The 19,713-nt window shown below is 38.7% G+C and overlaps 1 protein-coding gene across 1 annotated transcript in view; it reads left to right on the top strand.

Annotated features, from left to right (window-relative positions):
- Positions 1 to 19,713, top strand: part of ipo11 (importin 11) — a 195,130-nt gene that overhangs the window by 52,766 nt on the left and 122,651 nt on the right. Inside the window, 4 exon segments of the mRNA XM_051654108.1 lie at positions 8,924 to 8,956; positions 9,241 to 9,281; positions 9,903 to 10,016; positions 16,820 to 16,937. Coding sequence (XP_051510068.1) covers positions 8,924 to 8,956; positions 9,241 to 9,281; positions 9,903 to 10,016; positions 16,820 to 16,937 — 306 coding nt within the window.

Genomic DNA, 19,713 nt, shown 5'->3' with positions numbered 1-19,713 from the left:
CTGTTTCTGTTAGTTACACCCTTTACACTCTGTAATTTAGCAATTAAAATGCTTAGAAAATAATAGGTTTTATGTGCTGCTAATTTGGTTGCCTAAATAGGAAAGTAAATTAAATGCAAACTGTACCACCTGTGCAACACACTTTTACGTTTTTCCACAAATGCATCTGAAACGCCATAAAGACTTAAATCTGAAATGTGTAATTTGGGTGACCAGATGGAATTTTAAAAATAATGGTGTTTTCAATAGGACTGGGTTTCGCCACAATACAACACCTGTCACTATTCAGTATATTGCGATACATCACAATATCATAATTATATTGCAACTGAAACAGTGCCAAATCCGTGAGAGAGACACAGCTTGTCCGCAAGAGAAGTGTGAATCATGCGGGTTCAGTTTCAATGTTTCTCGCACCTAGTTGAAGAGATACTTCTGACCGCACTGAGAAACACTGTTCACAGAGTTTGCGCTTATTAAGACAGCCTACCTCTTCATTATTGAAATGTTGCACATGATATGAACACACAAACAAATACATAAAAATATAAATACAGGGATTTACAGTATTGATACAATATTTTGAGAAAAGTATTGCAATTATATAAATATGTAATTGTATCAGGACGGCCTTAGTTTTCAAACTGTTTTCCTGAACACTGCAATTGGTCAGACAAACAAATATTCCTTCTCCAAGCCACGCCATTGGTTAATCCTATGTTGCAGTGTCGGCTGGTCGGTCAAAGTGCAATATTTTAATACCTACAAAGTGTTTACAATATATGGAGTGATCAACCTATGAGTGTCTTACTTGTACTACCCTCCAAAGGCAAAACGCAGTCACCATGCCAACACTGAAACTCCATAGTTGCTTGGTTTTAGTGTGGATTTTTTAGTTACTCCTGTTTTATCACTCTGTTTTCTCTGAATCAGAGCATAGTTGAGCCAAACCCACCTGTCACAGGATAAACTGTTCTACAAGACCCAATTTTGGTCATTTTTGACTGCATTTTAACACAAATTAAGATTTTTAGAAGAATATCTCAGCTCTGTTTGTCCTTAAAATGCAAGTGAATGGTAGCCAGACCTTTGAAGTTCCAAAAATCACATTAAGGCAGCATAAAAGTAATTCATAAGACTCCAGTGGTTAAATCCATATCTTCTGAAGTGATATGATTAGAGTAGGTGAGAAACAGATCAATATTTACTGTATAAATATTACTTTTTTACTATAAATCTCCACTTTCACTTTCATATTTTGAAAGTGAAATTGGAGATTGTGGCAGGCGTGGGGGCGTTGTCAAGCATCCATCCAGAGAGAGAGAAAGCGGTAAGGGTGCATACACCTGAGCCAGATTATGATTAACACCTGTTTCCAGTACAGTGAGCTTGGGGACACTCTACAGTCTGCCCCCGATCGGGCCGGAGCATACAGGATACCGGTAAGTGTCAAGGGGAGTACTCATCAAGCCTTGGTGGACATGGGTTGTAACCAGACCACTATCCATCAATGCTTGTATCAACTTGGTTCCCCCGTCATTACATTTCGGGGAACAAAGCATAGAGTGCCCATCCGCTAATCCTGAGAACTAATTGGCCTGAATTCAAAAATCTGTTGAAGGGAATATGTGTGGATGGGTCCTGCACGAAGGCTGTTAGATGTGAAATGTGCGATGCTTTGGCAGGGGCAGTCTTCGTCAGCTCCACGTCAGGGTGACGTGAGGGAGGGGGAGGCTGCTGCCCGTCCCATCCTCATGGGGATTCCCGAAAGGGATTTCCCTCTGGAGCAGTTGAGGGACGAAACCCTCAGGCACACCCTTGACCAAGTGAAAGTTATTGATGGTCAACAACTCCAGCTGAACATCACACTCTCATATCTGTATTTTGCGATAATAAGAGAGCAATTGTATTGAGTGACACAGGACTCTCATGCAAAGGTGGATACAACCCAGCTGTTAATACCGCAGAGCCGCCGGGAAATGTTATTCCAGGCGGCTCATCATAATCCGATGGCAGGTCACTTAGGGGAGAGGAAAACACTGAGCTGACTATTGGCCTGTTTCTATTGGCCAGGCATTCACGGCGATGTTCGCAGGTGGTGTGCGGCATGCCGTGAATGTCAGCTGGTGAATCCACCGGCCACGCCAAGAGCGCCATTGCGCCCCCTTCCATTTATCAAGGTCCACTTCGAAGAATTGGCATGGACCTCGTCGGGCCATTAGACTGGACTGCACGCGGACATCGCTTTGTATTGGTCCTGGTGGACTATGCAATGCTATATCCTGAAGCGGTGCCTCTGCGCAACATCTCAGCACACAGTGTTGCGGAGGCACTCTTCAAAATTATCTCCCGAGTGGGGATTCTGAAAGAAATCCTTACTGATCAAGGCACGAAATTTATGTCACGAACACTCCGCGAACTCTACGAATTATTGGGTATTAATTCGGTTCGCACAAGCGTGTACCATCCGCAGACAGATGGCCTGGTGGAGCAATTTGATAAAACCCTGAAGAATATGATTTGTTAGTTTGTACACGAGGATGCTAGAAATTGTGATAAGTGGCTCGTGCCCCTATTGTTTGCAGTGAGAGAGGTCCTGCAAGACTCCACCGGGTTTTTCCCATTCGAGCTGCTGTATGGGCGGCACCCTCGCGGGGTGCTCAACATCATATGGGAGACGTGGGAGGAGAGACCTTCAACCAGTAAAAACGAAATTCAATACGTCCTTGATCTTAGAGCAAAACTCCACACTCTGGGGCAATTAACACAGGAGAATTTGCTCCAAGCTCAAGAACATCAGAGCCGCCTGTATAACAGGGGAACTCGGCTACGGGAGTAGTATTACTAAAGTACTCATATTACTCCCCACACTGAGCTCCAAATTACTCGCTAAGTGGCAAGGACCCTTTGAGGTCACGCGTTGAGTGGGAGATCTCGATTATGAGGTGAATTGAACCGATAGAGGGGGCGCACGTCAAATATACCATCTCAACCTCCTGAAATTATGGATAGAGGCGGTCCCTGTGACATTGGCTACAGTAGTTCCAGAGAGGGTGGAGCTCGGGCCGGCGGTGATCACAAAACCCAATCATCGTATCAAGTCACAGAGGTTGCCAAGTTGCAACAGGAATTTACAGACATGTTTTCCCCTCTGCTGGGTCATACGAACCTCATCCAGCACCACATAGAGACTGAGCCTGGGGTAGTGGTACGTAGCCATCCCTACCGAAAAAATAGTTCAGGAAGAATTTAATGCAATGCTCGATATGGGGGTAATAGAGGAATCCCACAGCAATTAGTCCAGCCTGGTTGTTCTGGTTACTAAGAGTGAAGGGTCTGTACGGTTTTGTGTGGATTATAGAAAAGTCAACACAGTGTCTAAATTTGATGCATACCCAGTGCCTCGTGTTGATGAGTTGCTCGATCGGTTGGGCAGCGCTCGATTTTATTAGACACTGGATTTGACAAAGGGTTATTGGCAGATCCCCTTGACACCAACATCCTGTGAAAAAATGGCCTTCTCCACATCGTTTGGATTACACCAATTTGTGACGCTTCCGTTCGGTATGTTTGGGGCTCTGGCTATGTTTCAGCGTCTCATGAACCGAATTCTCAGACCGCATTCGGCTTTTGCCGTTGCCTTTTTAGATGACATCATCATTTACATTAATGATTGTCAGCGGCACATGCAGCATCTGAGGGCGGTTCTGAGGTTGCTGCGATGGGCGGGACTCACAGCAAACCCCAAGAAGTGCACGATTGGGTGGGTGGGGGTACGGTATCTGGGGTTCCACTTGGGCCATGGGTAGGTGCGTCCCCAAACTGACAAACCTGCCTGAGACCCAAGACCAAAAAGGGGGTGAGACAGTTACTGGGGCTGGCTGGCTATTATAGGAGATTTGAGCCTAATTATTCGGACATCACCAGCCCGCTGACTGATCTCACTAAAAAAGGGAGCTCTAGACCCGGTCCAGTAGACGGAGAAGTGTCAACAGGCCTTTACGCGAGTTAAAGCCGCACTTTGTGGGGGGCCGCTTTTACATTCACCCGATTTCTCTCTTCCTTTTGTGTTGCAGATGGACGCTTCAAACAGAGGGCTGGGGGCGGTGCTCTCGCAGGTGGTGGAGGGGGAGGAGCACCCAGTGCTGTACATTAGCTGCAAGCTCTCGCTGAGGGAGACAAAGTACAGCACTGTTGAAAAGGAGTGTCTCGCCATCAAGTGGGTGGTCCTCACTCTCCGGTACTACCTGTTGGGGCGGGCCTTCACTCTCTGCTCAGATCACACCCCACTCAAATGGCTTCACCGCATGAAAGATACCAACGTGCGGCTCACCTGAGCAAGATTATGATTAACACCTGTTTCCAATTGCAGTGAGCTTGGGGAGAGCAGAATATAAGGGACCACGCCACCGACAAGAGGCGAGAGAGTCTGGGTCCAGAGCCCTATTGTGAAGTTGATGTGTTATTGTGAAGCTCATGTGTTACTGTGAAGTTGTAAAGCTGACATGTTATTGTGAAGCTGTAAGCGCTGGAGTTTATTCATTAAAAACCCTTACCTGTGAGTGGAAGAAACCAGTTCCCTGTGTCCTCCTTCCCCTCCTGTCCTGAAGTTTATTACAGAGATTTATAGTAAATAAGGACTTAAATATTCAAAGGTCTGGTCAACATTTACTTGCATTGTAAGTACCAAAAGAGCTGAAATATTCTTCTAAAAATCTTGTTTTCTGCAGAAGAAAAGAATCTTCATGGGATGGCATGAAGAAGAGTTAATAATGAGAGAACTTTCAGTTTTGGGTGAACTATCCCTCTAAGCTGCTATATGACAATGTATTAAGAAAAAATAAATTACACACTTCAGCTTTAATTCAGCGACTTATCAGTAAACACGATCATGAGAGTTCAATAGTTAAAATGGCATGTCGTGTTGTCCAGTTTGGTCTTTGTCCATTTACATGGATTCCACTGTGCCCCTTGCCATTACTCACAAAATTGCTTGATCATTAGTTTTGATGCTTTGAGGAAATTTAATCATCTCCAGCTATAGCTCATTATAAACCTGTTTGTGGAGGACAGAATGCTTTCCCATTAGCCAGTGTAATAGATCATTGTGTGAGGGTGACGGGATCTGTCATTAGCCACCTGCTTGAGTCTTACTCTTTATGTGATCCCTGCTAACACCCTCAGGCTCGACTGTTATACCACTCTGACATAGCCTCGTAATGCTGTTAATAGTGTTCTGGTTACAGGCTAACTTTTAAGATTTATCTGTTGAGGGAACTTGAGTAGGCTTAGAGGTCTCTTGTCATTGTGCACCACACTGATTTGAGGAGAAATTAATGACTGTCCTTCAAAAGTGTACTGTGAAGGTAAAGTGTGTAATTTTTTGAAGGTAATATACTTTCTCCTATCTGAGTTTAATGTGCAGAGACAACTATAAGAAAGCCTTTCACAGGTTGACTTTCTTATGGAAGTTCGGTGCTTTCTTTGACATTGCAGTTTTTTGAGCACCCAACATGTCAGCTTCTTGCTTAAATAATGGCACGTGTTTTGGATGAATGGGGCAGGGTGAAAGTCTAACCAATCATTATTTTGCAATAGGGCTGAATCGATGAATCACTATCTTCTTTTGAACGATCCCGATATGGATTCTTAAAATCCATAGATCGATCTTTTACTCTCTGCCGAACTCTCTGATTTAGTCACTCATATATGAGACCAAATTTCTCTCCATGCTACTAAAAATGTCTGTAATTAGGTACTTTTTCATATTTTACTTGCCAGTGATTGAGTAGTATAGTGGCAAAGAAGTTCAGCAACGAGATCTATTAACGCAATCCATTTGTCATGGAAAAATGTCTCTTCAGATTCTTTATGTTGTTTATGGTCAGTTGTTGATCAAAAACAATACATAACATTTTATTTTAATCACACAAAGCACGGATGTGGTAAAGAAGCCATGCGACTCTCCTTAATATGTGCTTAACCAAAACACTTCTGTTAGAAACTTGCTGAACTGCTACTATTCTTAAAGATACAATACTGTTTCAGGCCTTGTTCATATCAATGTAAATACTTTTAAATTGTTCCAATTGTGCATGTAAACAATAAACGTAACAAAATATGTGTGTGTGTATACAGTGTGTGTGTGTATATATATATATATATATATATATATATATATATATATATATATATATATACCGATGAGCCGAAATGACCACTCACAGGTGAAGCGAATAACATTGATTATCTCATAACAAGGCCACATGTCAAGATCTGGGTAGATTAGATGGTATGCAGACAGTCAGTCCTCGTAGTCAACGTGATGCATGCAGGAGAAATTGGCAGGAGTAAAAACCTGAGCAACTTTGACAAGTGCCAAATTGTTATGGCCAGATGACTGGGTCAGAGCATCTCTGAAACAGCAAGGCTTGTTGGGTGCTCCTGGTCATCGGTGGAGTACCTACTGACAGTGGTCTGAGGAGGGACAAACCACAAACTGGCGACAGGGTGTTGGGTGCCCAAGGCTCATTGATGTGCGAGGGCAGCGAAGGCTATCCCATCTGGTCCAAACCGACATTAGGTCTACTGTAAGTTACAGAAAATTGTAATGATGGTTACAGGAGGAATGTGTCACAACACACAGTGCATCGCACCCTGCTACGTATGGAGCTGCATAGCCGCAGACCGGTCAAAGTGCCCATGATGACCTCTGTCCACCGTCAAAAGCTTCTACAATGGGCACGCCAGCATTGGAACTGGACTTTGGAGCATTTGAAGAAGGTCGTCTAGTTCGATAAGTCTCATTTTCTTTCACATCACGTGGACGGTCTCGTACGTGTGTGCTATTTATTTGGGGAAGTGATGGCACCAGGATGCACTGTGGGAAGACGACAAGCCAGTGGAGGGAGTGTGATGCTCTGGGCAATGTTCTGCTGGGAAATTATGGGTCCGGCCATTCATGTGGACGTTAATTTGACACGTGCCACCTACCTAAACATCGTTGCAGACCAGGTTCACCTCTTTATGGCAGTGGTATTCCCTGATGGCAGTGGCCTCTTTCAGCAGGATAATGCACCATGCCACACTGCACACATTGTTCTGGAATGGTTTGAGGAACAAAATGAAGAGTTCAAGGTGTTGCCCTGGCCTCCAAATTTCTAAGATCTCAATTCGGTTGAGCATCTATGGGATGTGCTGGACCAACAAATCTGATCCACGGCGGCTCCACCTTGCAACTTGCAGGACTTGAAGGATCTGCTGCTAATATCTTGGTGCCAGATACCACAGGACACTTTCAGGGGTCTTGTAGAGTCCATGTCTGATGGATCGGCACTGTTTTGGCAGCACATGGAGAACCAACAGCATTTTAGGCAGGTGGTCATAAGGTTTTGGCTCATCAGTGTGTATATATTATATATATATATATATATATATATATATATATATATATATATATATATATATATATATATACAACAGTTAGTTCCGGTCCTCGAATCTGATTGGACAAGAGATGTTCCATAAGCACTGATGCTCTGACACCATCAGCACTCCGACACTTCACTGTGTGTATCACACTGCTTGTGTTCGTGCCATTCTAAACTAATGTGTAAGAGCAGTGCATATGTGTTAAAGATCTACTGTTTTTTTTTTTTGTTTTTTTTTTTGACATTACATATGTTAGCCAGCAGGTGGTGGCAAAAGATCATTTTTGTGTGTAATATGAGCCAGTTAGGTGACGTGAAGTGAATCTGCATCAGCCACTGTTTACATACAACAGCTCTTCGTGATCGCTTGTATTACTACTACACTACTAAAGCTAGGAAATAGCTTTAAACGGCTTTAAATGAACAACTTCATCATCACAGCTGAGAGACACAACAGACTGATTAATTACACAATGCATGCTGTTTAAAATGGTGGAGGACATTGCGGTTTCTATAGTGATCGACTCTTGCGCACCGGCTGCCACGAAATAGAGAGAAATACCCCCGCTTGGATGTTATTTTTCCACTGAGAAAGCTGATCTTCAGAAAGCTGACAGCATCTCTGCTTGGGAGTGGCAACAGGTGATCGCACACACTCTGTCTCTCTCTCTCTCTCTCGTGCTCTCTCTCGCTCTCTCTCACTCACACACACACACACACACACACACACACACACACACACACATCCATCCTTGTTTATCCAATAACTTGTTTGAAACAGCACAAGACGTGATACTATTTCTGAAATGAAATTTTTGAATTACTAATGGAGGCTTGGACGCATCATTTGTTTTGAACCAGCAATGGCAGATTCTGATACGTTGCGTAAGAAAGTAGTTCCTTGCACAAATACGTTTTTTATGACCATACTAATTTTTTCCAATTTTTAAAATAATTTACTTGTTCATTGAACTGTTGTACATAAGCAATATCACACTCGCAATCATGCTATATGGCCCTAAATCAACACTGCTGTGATTACCTACGGCACTCGGCCTGTGGCCTCGTGCCTGCAGCCAAATCACAGCCATCTTGTTCATGTGATATTGCTTAAATGTATATATATATATATATATATATATATATATATATATAAAATATACATTTGTATAATAATTGTTTCTTCCTGTGTTTTATCAGGTCATCCCTCTCGGTAGCTATTTTTATATCCAAGCTAAATGCTTAATTTTATTTCATAGCTTTAAATACTGTCTTGGAAAAATTGTCAAAATCATGGTCATTCATTTTCCAGTTGCTTTTTCCTTTTACTAGTAGTATGATGTTTGATCATTCAAATATTTTATATATTTTTTTTCTTTTCTTCTGTTTCTCTTCTTGCTTTTTTGAATCGTTCAGCACTTTGGCTCAACTGCTTTTGTTTTTAAACATGCTATTGTATTGAATTGTAAAATAATTATTTTTCTCTGTTTTAGGTTGCATTGAAACAGCCACAACACTAATGTTGGATATCCTTTTCTCTTCTTGTGTAATGCTGAATTTTTGTAATTTACATCAGGGTAGTCAGTTTTCCCCTGTAATTGGTTGCACTTCTTTAAGCCCTCTTGTAATTAGTTTGTCTATTAACCTAAAGCCATTTAAAAAGCACCTGCTTGTTTACATGGTAGCAAATGATTGGTTTAGTGCTTCACATCCCCATTCATCTGTATGACTACTAATCGGGTGTGTACTTAAGAGGTCATTGAGTCTCCTGAAATCTCACCTGCAGTCATTATACTTAACTCAGCCTGACCCGTTGATGACTTCGAGTTCAGAACAGAGCAGTTCTTATTGGTAGGTTCACATCCCTCCAGTGATTTTGAACAACTGATTTGCATTGGGTATACATTGGGAAATAGGCCCTGTTTACACCTAGTCTTAAGATCTGTCCCGGGTTATCTGATCAGGTGAGACATATTTCCATTTACACATGTTAGTAACTTGCATCACAAATGCATCTTTTTGGCCACTTGTGATTTTAGAAGTTGTTCTCTGAAGTTTTCTGCATGTGTGTGTATGTATAATATATATCTATATGCGCTTTCCTGATTTTCTGATCACACTATTATTATTTTTCCAAAAGCAGAATGTACAGTAACTGGCTTAAGTTTAAAAAATATCACAGTGATTTATTGAGGGGTAAGTTTGCTGTCCTTTGATGTTGTTCCGGATGCATCAGGACGGATTAGTGTTCACACTACAAATGCGATGTGGTCACATGCATTTTCGACTACCAAAAAAAGTGGTTCAAGTGGTCCGATCACAAAACATTTTGCACTATTTTATTGTATTGCCTGAAACATGTTAGAAGCGGGTGTAAACGGGCTCATAATTATTAATAATAATTTGTTGTCAAATACAGTAGGTCTTCATTAACATTTGTCTCTCCTCTCATTCCTCTCCTTTGACCTTCAGTACTTGGAATCTATATTCAGTTTGTTGTTAAAGCTGTTGTAACAGGACAACGAATGTGTTTCTAAAATGCAAGTGCTCCATGTTATCTCTTGTGTCATCGAGTGAGTCAGCATTCAGGTAAGCTTCAGCCCTCATGAAAAGGTCACAGGTCAAATGCGGTCATTAAAAGACAGAGGGTGCATTCTTGACCTTGGAATGGTTGCTTTTCTTCTCTGGTGTGTACTCATTATTTTTGCGCACTGAGAGACACGCACTGATGTTATGTCATTAACAAACCAGGCTGACCAAGGACAAGGCCGCAACCTGTGTCAAAGATAAACTTTTGCTATTGCATAAGCCTCGGCTTGGTGTAGAGCTCAGTATTGATACAGGTTTTTCAATTCGATTACGATTCAGAATCTTTTGATTCGAAATTGATTCATATGGTACATATTACAGTTAGAATGTCCATTTTGCTTACATATGAAATACATTCTTTCCCAGCTAATGCTGTTAATTATGCAAGGGAACTTCTTACAAGGTACATTACGAAAATATTAATTTTATGAATTATATTTGATTAGTTTGTCATAATTTTGGTCACATTTTAGCTCTTTAAAAATGAACAAATCTAAGTATTTTAACAACAGATATGATATTATATTGCATATATCATATTTTGTTATATGTTTATTGTTTACATGCATAATTTGTACTATTTACAAATATTTACATTGAATTGTTCAACATGTACTAAAAAACGGTACTGTCTTTTTAAGAAAACCGGCTGTTCTGTAAAGAGCGTCTGCTGATTAGCACATCTTAAATGGAGAGGACACAAATGGCTTTACCTCATCCGTGCTAAATGTGATTAGAATTTGTAGAGCCGAGGAGGGCAGGGCCGGGCTGGAATGAGACACACCCGGTCCCCAATCAGCCTGATGGGGCGCACGAGGGATAAAGGCGGCCGGGGACGACAGTTCGAGAGAGAGAGAGAATTACAGACAGCTGTACTGTGTGTTTTTGGTTGTGTGTTTTGTTTAAATTGTTTATTAAATTATTATTTAAGTTGTCAAGCCGGTTCTCGCCTCCTCCTTTCCACTGAACCCCCTTACACAATTATTTTTATTTTATTTTATAAATCAGTAACAACAATTGTGATTGTAATTTATTCAAATTATAGAAGGTTGCACATATAGTAAAGTAACTTGAAATGTAAGAATTGATATCGAGATACAAATGAAGAATGCGATGCATTGGAAAATCAATATTTGTACCCAGCCCTTTAATGAATGACATTCAATTTAGTCAAGGACGGGTTAGAATTCAAAGCTTGTGATTTAAAGCCATGGTTTACTCATATGTTACATTTCTGTCAATATTTACCTACCATCATGTCATTCTATACCTGCATGATTTTCTTTCGTGAATTTTTAAAGAATCCTGGCCACTCTTTTTATTAAAATGAAAGTGAATGAGGATTAGAGCTGTCAAGCTCCAAAATGAAAGACAATGCACAATAAATATATCTTAAAAGTGGTCAGTATGACTTTCCAAGTCTTCCAAATTCACATGTTAGCTTTGTATGGGGAAGAGATCGAATTTTAAGTCATTGTTCACTGAAAATTCTTGACATTTACCCTAGTCCTCCGCACGTTCATGGGAGAAGAACTCGTGAATTAATTTTTCTTCTTTTTAACAAATAAGTTGATTAAGTTCACAAAACCTTAATCTTAATGACTTGTTCAAAAATCAGACAATCCGGTTATCAAGTTCAGCTCTGTTATCAGCCCACTGGAGGGAAGATTATCAGTGAATAACGATTTAAACTTTGGTCTGTTCTATTTGGTTTCTTCAGAAGACTTGGAATATAGCACACAGTAGCACTCTTTCCTCATTATAAGTGTGGCCAGGATATTAAATATCAAATATTCACCTTTTGTGTTCCGCCAGAAAAAGAAGTCATTTGGAATCACATGAGGGTGAAAAACATGACAGAATTTAACATTTTGAGCGACCTTTTCCTATAAACTTTATGTTCAATCAAAATAATAAATCAGAGATATTTTGGCATGCATGCACTGAGCAATGAGATAGAATAGCTTTCAATAACCTTCAGTGTCAACTTTGGACTGTGAAGCAGTGGGGTTATTTAATGCCCTGTTCAATGAGGAACACCATTGCAAAGCTGGTGTGACTTGGACACCTCTCCTCTCCAGGTCCCCTTGAAGGATCTGCCTTTGAGGTATGACTCAAACATCCAAGTGCAGTTCCTGTGATGCCCAGTTCAGATAGAGTGGGCAGGAGAATCTTGAGGTTCACTGTGTCAAAAGCAGCAGACAAGTCAAGGAGGATGAGGACCGATGATTTGGAGTGGCCCTGCCAGTCGCAGGGTTTCAGCTACTGACAAAAGGGCAGTCTCTGTCGAGTGTCCTTTTTTGAAGCCAGACTGATGTCTGTCGAGTATGTTGTTTTGTGTAACAAAAGCAGTCAACTGGTTGAATACTAGTTGAAACATTCAGTTTAGGGAATAGATACAACAATAGGCTAACTTGGAAAGAAATCGATTTAAATAATGATGCGGTTGTTTAAAAACACACACACACACACAAACAATGCTAAATATGTGTATAGACTCTGATCAGAAGAGTTTTTCACTAACAAAACGAAACAAAGTGGAATATATTGTTCTGCTCATGGAAATCTAGTTAATATGCTACAAACAAAACTCTCTAAAAAAAAATAAAAAAAAAATATCAAAAGCTCCAACTCTAAATATCTTTCAAATATTTCATGCCAATATTTTGATAAAACTTCAACTCCATTGATTGTTTTTTCATCCTCAACATTCTTTTTTGTACCATAAATGTTTTCACAAACAACATCATTATGATCATGATAAAGATTAATAAAAAGAGAATGGATTGACCCACTCTGCCTAAGTTTTTTATTTTATTTTTTTTCATATGTAAATTGTCTTTAGCAAATTGATCCCTTTCCTGCTGTGAGTGAATGAACACACAAACAGACATGAGTTTGTTATTGATGGGTGTTTTTAAAAATTACTACAGTGCCTCTCTGTCTTCCTCCACATGGTAGCTTGCAAGCCGCTTTGTTTTGACCACTGCTATTCATACAAATGGTCAATTATACTCATTAAACTTGCGTGCATCAGAGTTGTTGTTAGATTGAGTTTATTTTGCAAACATTTCTCTGAAGAGAATTATAAAATAATCATCATCTTGAATGAGCTGTTCTTTGTCTTTGAAAGTGCTCTGTGCTTCAGTAACCACATCTTGCATATTAACATTTCTTGCTCATGTTAAAGACCCTTCATTACAGCACTTTCCGTTCGTGTAAATCACAGGAGACAGACACATGAATCAGTTTGAAAAATCGGCCCAGACTCTGCTGAAATTTGCATACTTCCAAAAATCCGGCACTTGTGCCAGCTTAGTTGACCAGCTCTCTGCATTTTTTTTTATTTTTTTTTTTTTTACTTAATTCCTCAGATTTGCATATTAAAATGCCAACAGGCCTTCAGGAGAGCATCTATTGTGTGCATACAACACTTGCATATCTTACCACCCGCCATCAACAGTTTGCTATTAACCTTGCGTTTGTTTGTGTTTTGTGCGGCCTCCTCTGCCAGCCATATGGTATCACAGCTGCTGTGCTCCAGCCTGGCACAGAATGCTGAAGAGACAATATTACCAGTGAACATTTAAAGTCAATCATCCCTAAATGGCCCTGTCATGGGTCCATCCCCAAAAGCATATTTTTGGCAGATGCTCCAGGATGGATGCTCTCTTTACAACACATTTGCTTATGATTTGTTGATCTGCTGAAGCTAAATTGCCTTGGCACATGCCGTGGCCTTGGAATTGGCCTTTGTTATGGACAGAGCAGTTATTTGAAAACACAGTTTTTGGGGTGAAGCATTTTAGATAAATAGAAAGTCGATATACCAGGGTTCCTAAATAAAGCAGTAAGAAAATATTGGGTCTGTTCCAAAACTTAGTGAGCTGCCTTGCTGTCTCCTGCCTACATAGGCAGCTGTCTTCTATGGCAGCATTCTTACAGAAATGATGCCTCATAAGAGAGCTATTTGGAATGCTCTACATAGGCAGCAGCTCCACGCATCATTTAAATAGCGCTCCTCATGTGCAGCACACATGAGACTCGACACGTAACTGATTTCAATACAGGTAACGTAAGAGAAACGTAGCGATACTCTGAGCATAAATACGCATAATAGACACACATTTTGAGTGTGTACAGTTTTCTATTATATATATATATATATATATATATATATATATATATTTATGTATATATTTAAATTAACATTACTTTTCAGTATTGAATGGATTATAAGTATATATTATAATCCAAATTTCTCTCACTACGACCACCATCTTGGATTTATTTTTCTGCCAAGCTCATCACAGTACATTCTAGGATTGCTAACCTGGGGAAGGATATGTTGCTACCTTAGAATTTGGCCAAAATGAGGTATCTAATGAGATAGCATAATTAAAATACCTACCTTTTGGAACAGCCTTCATGTCGGAAGCACGCCAGTGATGTCTTAAAATGCTGGCTCTGAAGGTAGCTCACTAGGTTTTGGAACAGACCCAATATATTGACTTCTAAAGCCACTTTTTGTATTGTCTAATCAATGCTTTAATTGTCTGCCACAATAATGCATAATATACAGTATTTCTATCTGAATACTTGAATTATTATATTTATTATAGGCATGGCATCCTCCCCTGATTCTCATTACCATGATGCACAAAGAAATTCTCATAACCGTAATGCAATTTTTATTTTATTTTATTATTAAATAAATCAAAGGTGAACTCTGTAATTTTTTCAATGTTAAAATGCTTTAACCTATCCCAGATTAATATGCAAAGACAACTATAAGACATTTGTTGGTTAATTTCTGTGAAAAGTGTAAACACTGACTCTCTTTCAAAACATTGCTCTGTTTAGTATACCGACCAGCCTGACATTGTAACATTAGCTCAATGATGGGCAATTGGGGCCAGCCAAATGGCAGATGAGGCAAATGTTCAGGAAACATTTTTAAAAACAGTATTAATTTTTGCAGTTCTTTTTGGTGAAATTAAACACTTCATCTTTCTATAGTAAAGTATTTATTCATCATGCATGGTAGTATTTTTTGTACTACCTTACATTTATGCTGATTATTTTTTTTAAACATTGTGTCCAGACTAGATGATTCTGATTATTGTGTAACAGTAATGACAATCTAATGAGCTTAAGAATAATATGAATTACAAACAAATTCAAAAGTAAAACATGCAGACACATTACAGTGTTGTCAAAGTTCCATTTCACTCAACTTTCAATCTACCATTGCACACCACCTGTCGTCCTACTTGCCAAGTTGTGACTCTAAGTGTCTGCAGTCTATGTCCTTGGCTTCTGTTTGTTGTTTTTCATTATTGGCCCATTGGCAGTAACAAAGCATCACCTGAGTCCTGCAGATGCTGCATTCTACTCTCTCTAAGTCCCCTGGAGCTTTCCCTCTGTGGTTTGATGGACAGCCCAGAATCAGCCTGAACTTAAGAGCCCTTTGCGGCGGTCTTTGTGATGAGCCCTCATCAGTCAGAGGCTGAGTGGACACATCCCACCCAGGGGAGAGCGAGGATGCTCACAAGACTGCCTCCTTCACAGAGCCTCTAAATGAACTCAGGAACACACAATGCGGCCATGTGTTTTCTAAGATTCCTTTATATAGAACATGGAATGCTGACAGAATTCTACATCTGCCACTGTTCAGGCTGAAAATAATGATTGCTGTGCTCAAGTGTAAGGTGGATTGAAACACATTTTGTAGAATTTTAGAGAGCTATGTTACATTGTATATCTCTTGAAAGCCTGTTCACATTTTTCTGAATACATTCTTTGTCCATCTTCACTCTACTACTTGTTATATTGTCAGGCCTTCCTAACACAGCTTTTATTTGGGTGTTTTAAAACACTTGTCTTTCAAGAAGCCCAGGCTTGTTAAATTTGATTCTGACTAAGTTAAGTGAACAGTTTTACTTTGCTAAAACATGCTCATTTGTAGTTTTTTCTTTTAGTTTGGTTGTTTTTTGTTTATTAAACAAAATACTCTAGGATTTAGGCAAAATTACAGTACAAATAGGCACTACAAAAGTAATGACATTTTTTTAAAAATGCAAAAAAAAAAAAAACAAACAAAAAAAAAATATCTATTTTTATATTTTCTAGTTAAGAGTTGGGTGATATATTGAATATTCTTAATGATTTTGCAGGCGATGTAAAATTTCATATCAAATTACATGTAAAAATAAGATTTGAATGCACTTTTATGTTGTCGTTAAGTTTCCTAAAGAGCACGCTATGAGACTAATTTTGCTATCCTTCCTCATAGGCTGCATAATTAATATAAATATATACAAGAATATTGTCAATAGGCTGAAAAATTTCAAGATATTTTTTAACAAATGACCCAACCCTATTTGTAATGAAATAAATGCTGTAACTTTGTTCATTCAAGAGTCCTCCACTTGTGCAGACTTTAGGCATTCTAGCTGTCTGTTTATAAAGATATTCAGGTGAAATTTCATCCCATGTTTTCTGCAGCATTTCCCATAGATGTGTTGGTATGTATATATATAGGAAATTATAAAAAATATAAACAAAAAACAAAACCGTGGCAGAAAATTATTTACAAATTTTGTATGGATTTATGTGTCACCGTTTTAAAACCATTCTTCCCAAGCTTGGACTGCTCAAATAAATAATACTATGATAAATTGTCCCTTTAAAGGAATATTCTGGGTTCAATACAAGTTAAGCTCAATCGACAGCATTTGTGGCATAATATTGATTACCACAAAAATTTATTTTGACTTGTTCCTCCTTTTGATGTTGTTTAGGGCCTGGGAGCAGAGAGCAAGAATCTATATCCCTTCCTCCTACCTGTTATCCAGCTCAGCACAGATGTTTCACAGCCTCCTCATGTTTACCTGCTGGAAGATGGTCTGAAACTCTGTAAGTCTCAAAGTGTGTATCAGAACCAATGATCCAAATTAGTTATACAATTAAATGTAAGATAAATGTAAATATAGATAATGTTTTAATAGTTTTGACATATAAAAAATGTTATCACAATTCCCATACTCATGTTTTTTTTTTTTTTAATTATTATTATTTATTTATTTATTTATTTATTATTTCAGTTCTATTTTGATGGTTATTGTAAAACATGTCTAAAATATTAATAATAAAGCAATGGGTGTCCAAACTTTTGACTAATGGAGTATACACTGCATATTTACAAATTGTTTTGTTCTGATGACTCTTTTAAAAAGATCTTTAACAAAGTCAGACCAGAATTATTTTGTGTTTTTTTTTTTTTTTTTTTAATAACTACCTTTTACAAAATTGTAACCTGGTTTTCACCCTGACAATAGCCATAGAACATGGCATGGTATAAAATCACAAACAAACTCTTCCTATACTCTTTATTTTCCATGTTCTTAGGAATCTCTCTTCTGTTTCTTCATCTATACTGGTCTTGTCTCTATCCCTATACTTTTACAAATGTATTTTTATTTTATTTTTTAATCTCTTTATTATCTCTGTGTGTCTATATTTATTTATATTGAATCATGAAATTGTGATCGTTGCTTATGGGCTCACTTGCTTCCTCTGCACTAGCAGACTGACCTCAGTGTGATGTGGTAAATGGAGAGTGATCAAATGACTGCAGAATTTATAAAGACCACTGTATCCCCATAAATTTGAAGTTTCAAAATCCAGACTTGATAAACATAATGAACTTGGATTTCAGTTGTGGTGGGCTGCTATAATAAGCCGCAAAACATGTTTTGGCTGTGTTCACACAGTCTGCTCAAATTTATTTATTTATTTTCCAGGTTCCCACATGAAAAACCTGAAAATATCTTAGTATTTTCAAGGACTGGAAAAGTCATGAAAATTAATAAAATATGAAATGTCATGGATCAACTTTGTTATGCCCAGTTTTAAAATATTTAATTAGCTCACTTTCTCGCAAAACATAGTGATGTCTGATTTTTGAGTGAATTATTTTCTTTTAGTACTTTAGTACTTTTTTTTTTTTTTTTTTAGGACTAGCGTATTTGATCTGATTCTGAATGACATTTAAAAATCCTTATCCTTTAATCAGAAATTTCACTCAACCTACTTTATTTTAGGTGTCTTAAACTACTATGTTCTGTTTTTACATGAAAAAATAAAATAAAAAAAATAATTATTATAATTTGATCAAATCAACTTATTGTGTATTTATATGTTGTTAAAGAACACTGAAAGTACCAGCATGTAATAAAATCTGAGACTGTAATTACACTTGACCCTTCATGAATTGCTCCGTTGGTAAATTCCTTATTACAGAATTTACAAAACAGTAGCGGTGCATGACTCATTTTGTATTTTGATATACATTTACATTTATGCATTTGGCAGACGCTTTTATCAAAAGCGACTTACAGTGTACTTATTACAGGGACAATCCCCCTGGAGCAACCTGGAGTTAAGTGCCTTGCTCAAGGACACAGTGGTGATGGATGTGGGAATTGAACCAGCAACCTTCCAGTTTTTACCAGTTATGTGCTTTAGCCCACTACGCCACCACCACACTGAACCGAACCTAACTGAACTGAACTGAACTAATATAATTAATTACACTGAATTAATGTGTTAAATTGACAGCCTTAGATATATACAGTATCATCTTTAAATGGGTCCAGAATTACCCAATTCATTGATATTTCAGTGACATGACCAGTCACTTGTCCTCTGACATTGTTCAAGCAATTCCTAAACTCAGAATTACAGCTGAAGCCATTGCAGTGGTATGAACTGCCCTGAATCTAAGTGGAATCCCAGTTAGTGGCTGTTTCTCCTCTGCTGCCTTACTCTGTCGGTCACTGACACACATAATGCTTAAAAGATTTGTGTGACAAATTACCTGTCCAGATGCGAGTGATAGCATGAATCATTAGAGTAATGCGTCAGAGAAACTGAGCCAACCTATTTTTAGGGTAAGTGAAATCTTATGGGAAAATTTCTCATCTTCAGCTAGGAGTTCACATTGTGCGTCCTACGTTTCTGATCACTGATCTCTATATATAACTGGAACTAGAATTCTAAACTGCCAGCAGTAGGTGAAGCCACCGGAAGTGCTCTGGCAGCCATCTTACTGTTCCCTACCGACAGAGGGCATCGACAACCAATGGACGAAACTCTCAAGATGACCCGATGTGCTGCTTTTAACTGCGAAACAACATTAACTAAAGGATGTGGCAAAAGTGCCCACAGGTTGTAATTTAAACAGACTACGTACCTATTAGGCACAAATGAGTCATTATCCCCATGTAGAGTGGGCATAACGATCATAATCTTTAATAATCAGCAGTAAAAATACAACATCTAAGTGTATAAATATCCAACAGTGACATCTGCAGATTGTTACAGGATGCAACATTTCTCTGCCTAGAGTTTTAAAAACTTTATAATCACTGAGATCAGTGATTGTTAATAAAAACGACTAGCTTTGTGTTGATATTGTAACTAGACAGTACCTCTTTAAAATAAATCCAGAAGAACTGGATCGAGAGCTCTTCCCAAGATGAACTTGGACACACACTGATCGACATGAAGTCCCGAGGTGGACTTATCAGACCGTCAGACAGCGTACTGAAAGTCTTCAAGACAGCTGAGAGATTTATTCAACAACACACCCTCACTAGGCCCACCTCTGAATTTGACACCAAATTTAAAT

The sequence above is a fragment of the Myxocyprinus asiaticus genome, chromosome 24 (genome assembly GCF_019703515.2).
Source record: "Myxocyprinus asiaticus isolate MX2 ecotype Aquarium Trade chromosome 24, UBuf_Myxa_2, whole genome shotgun sequence".
Lineage (NCBI taxonomy): Eukaryota > Metazoa > Chordata > Actinopteri > Cypriniformes > Catostomidae > Myxocyprinus > Myxocyprinus asiaticus.
Note: the sequence above shows the minus strand (reverse complement) of the source record. Positions and strands in the feature narration are given on the sequence as shown.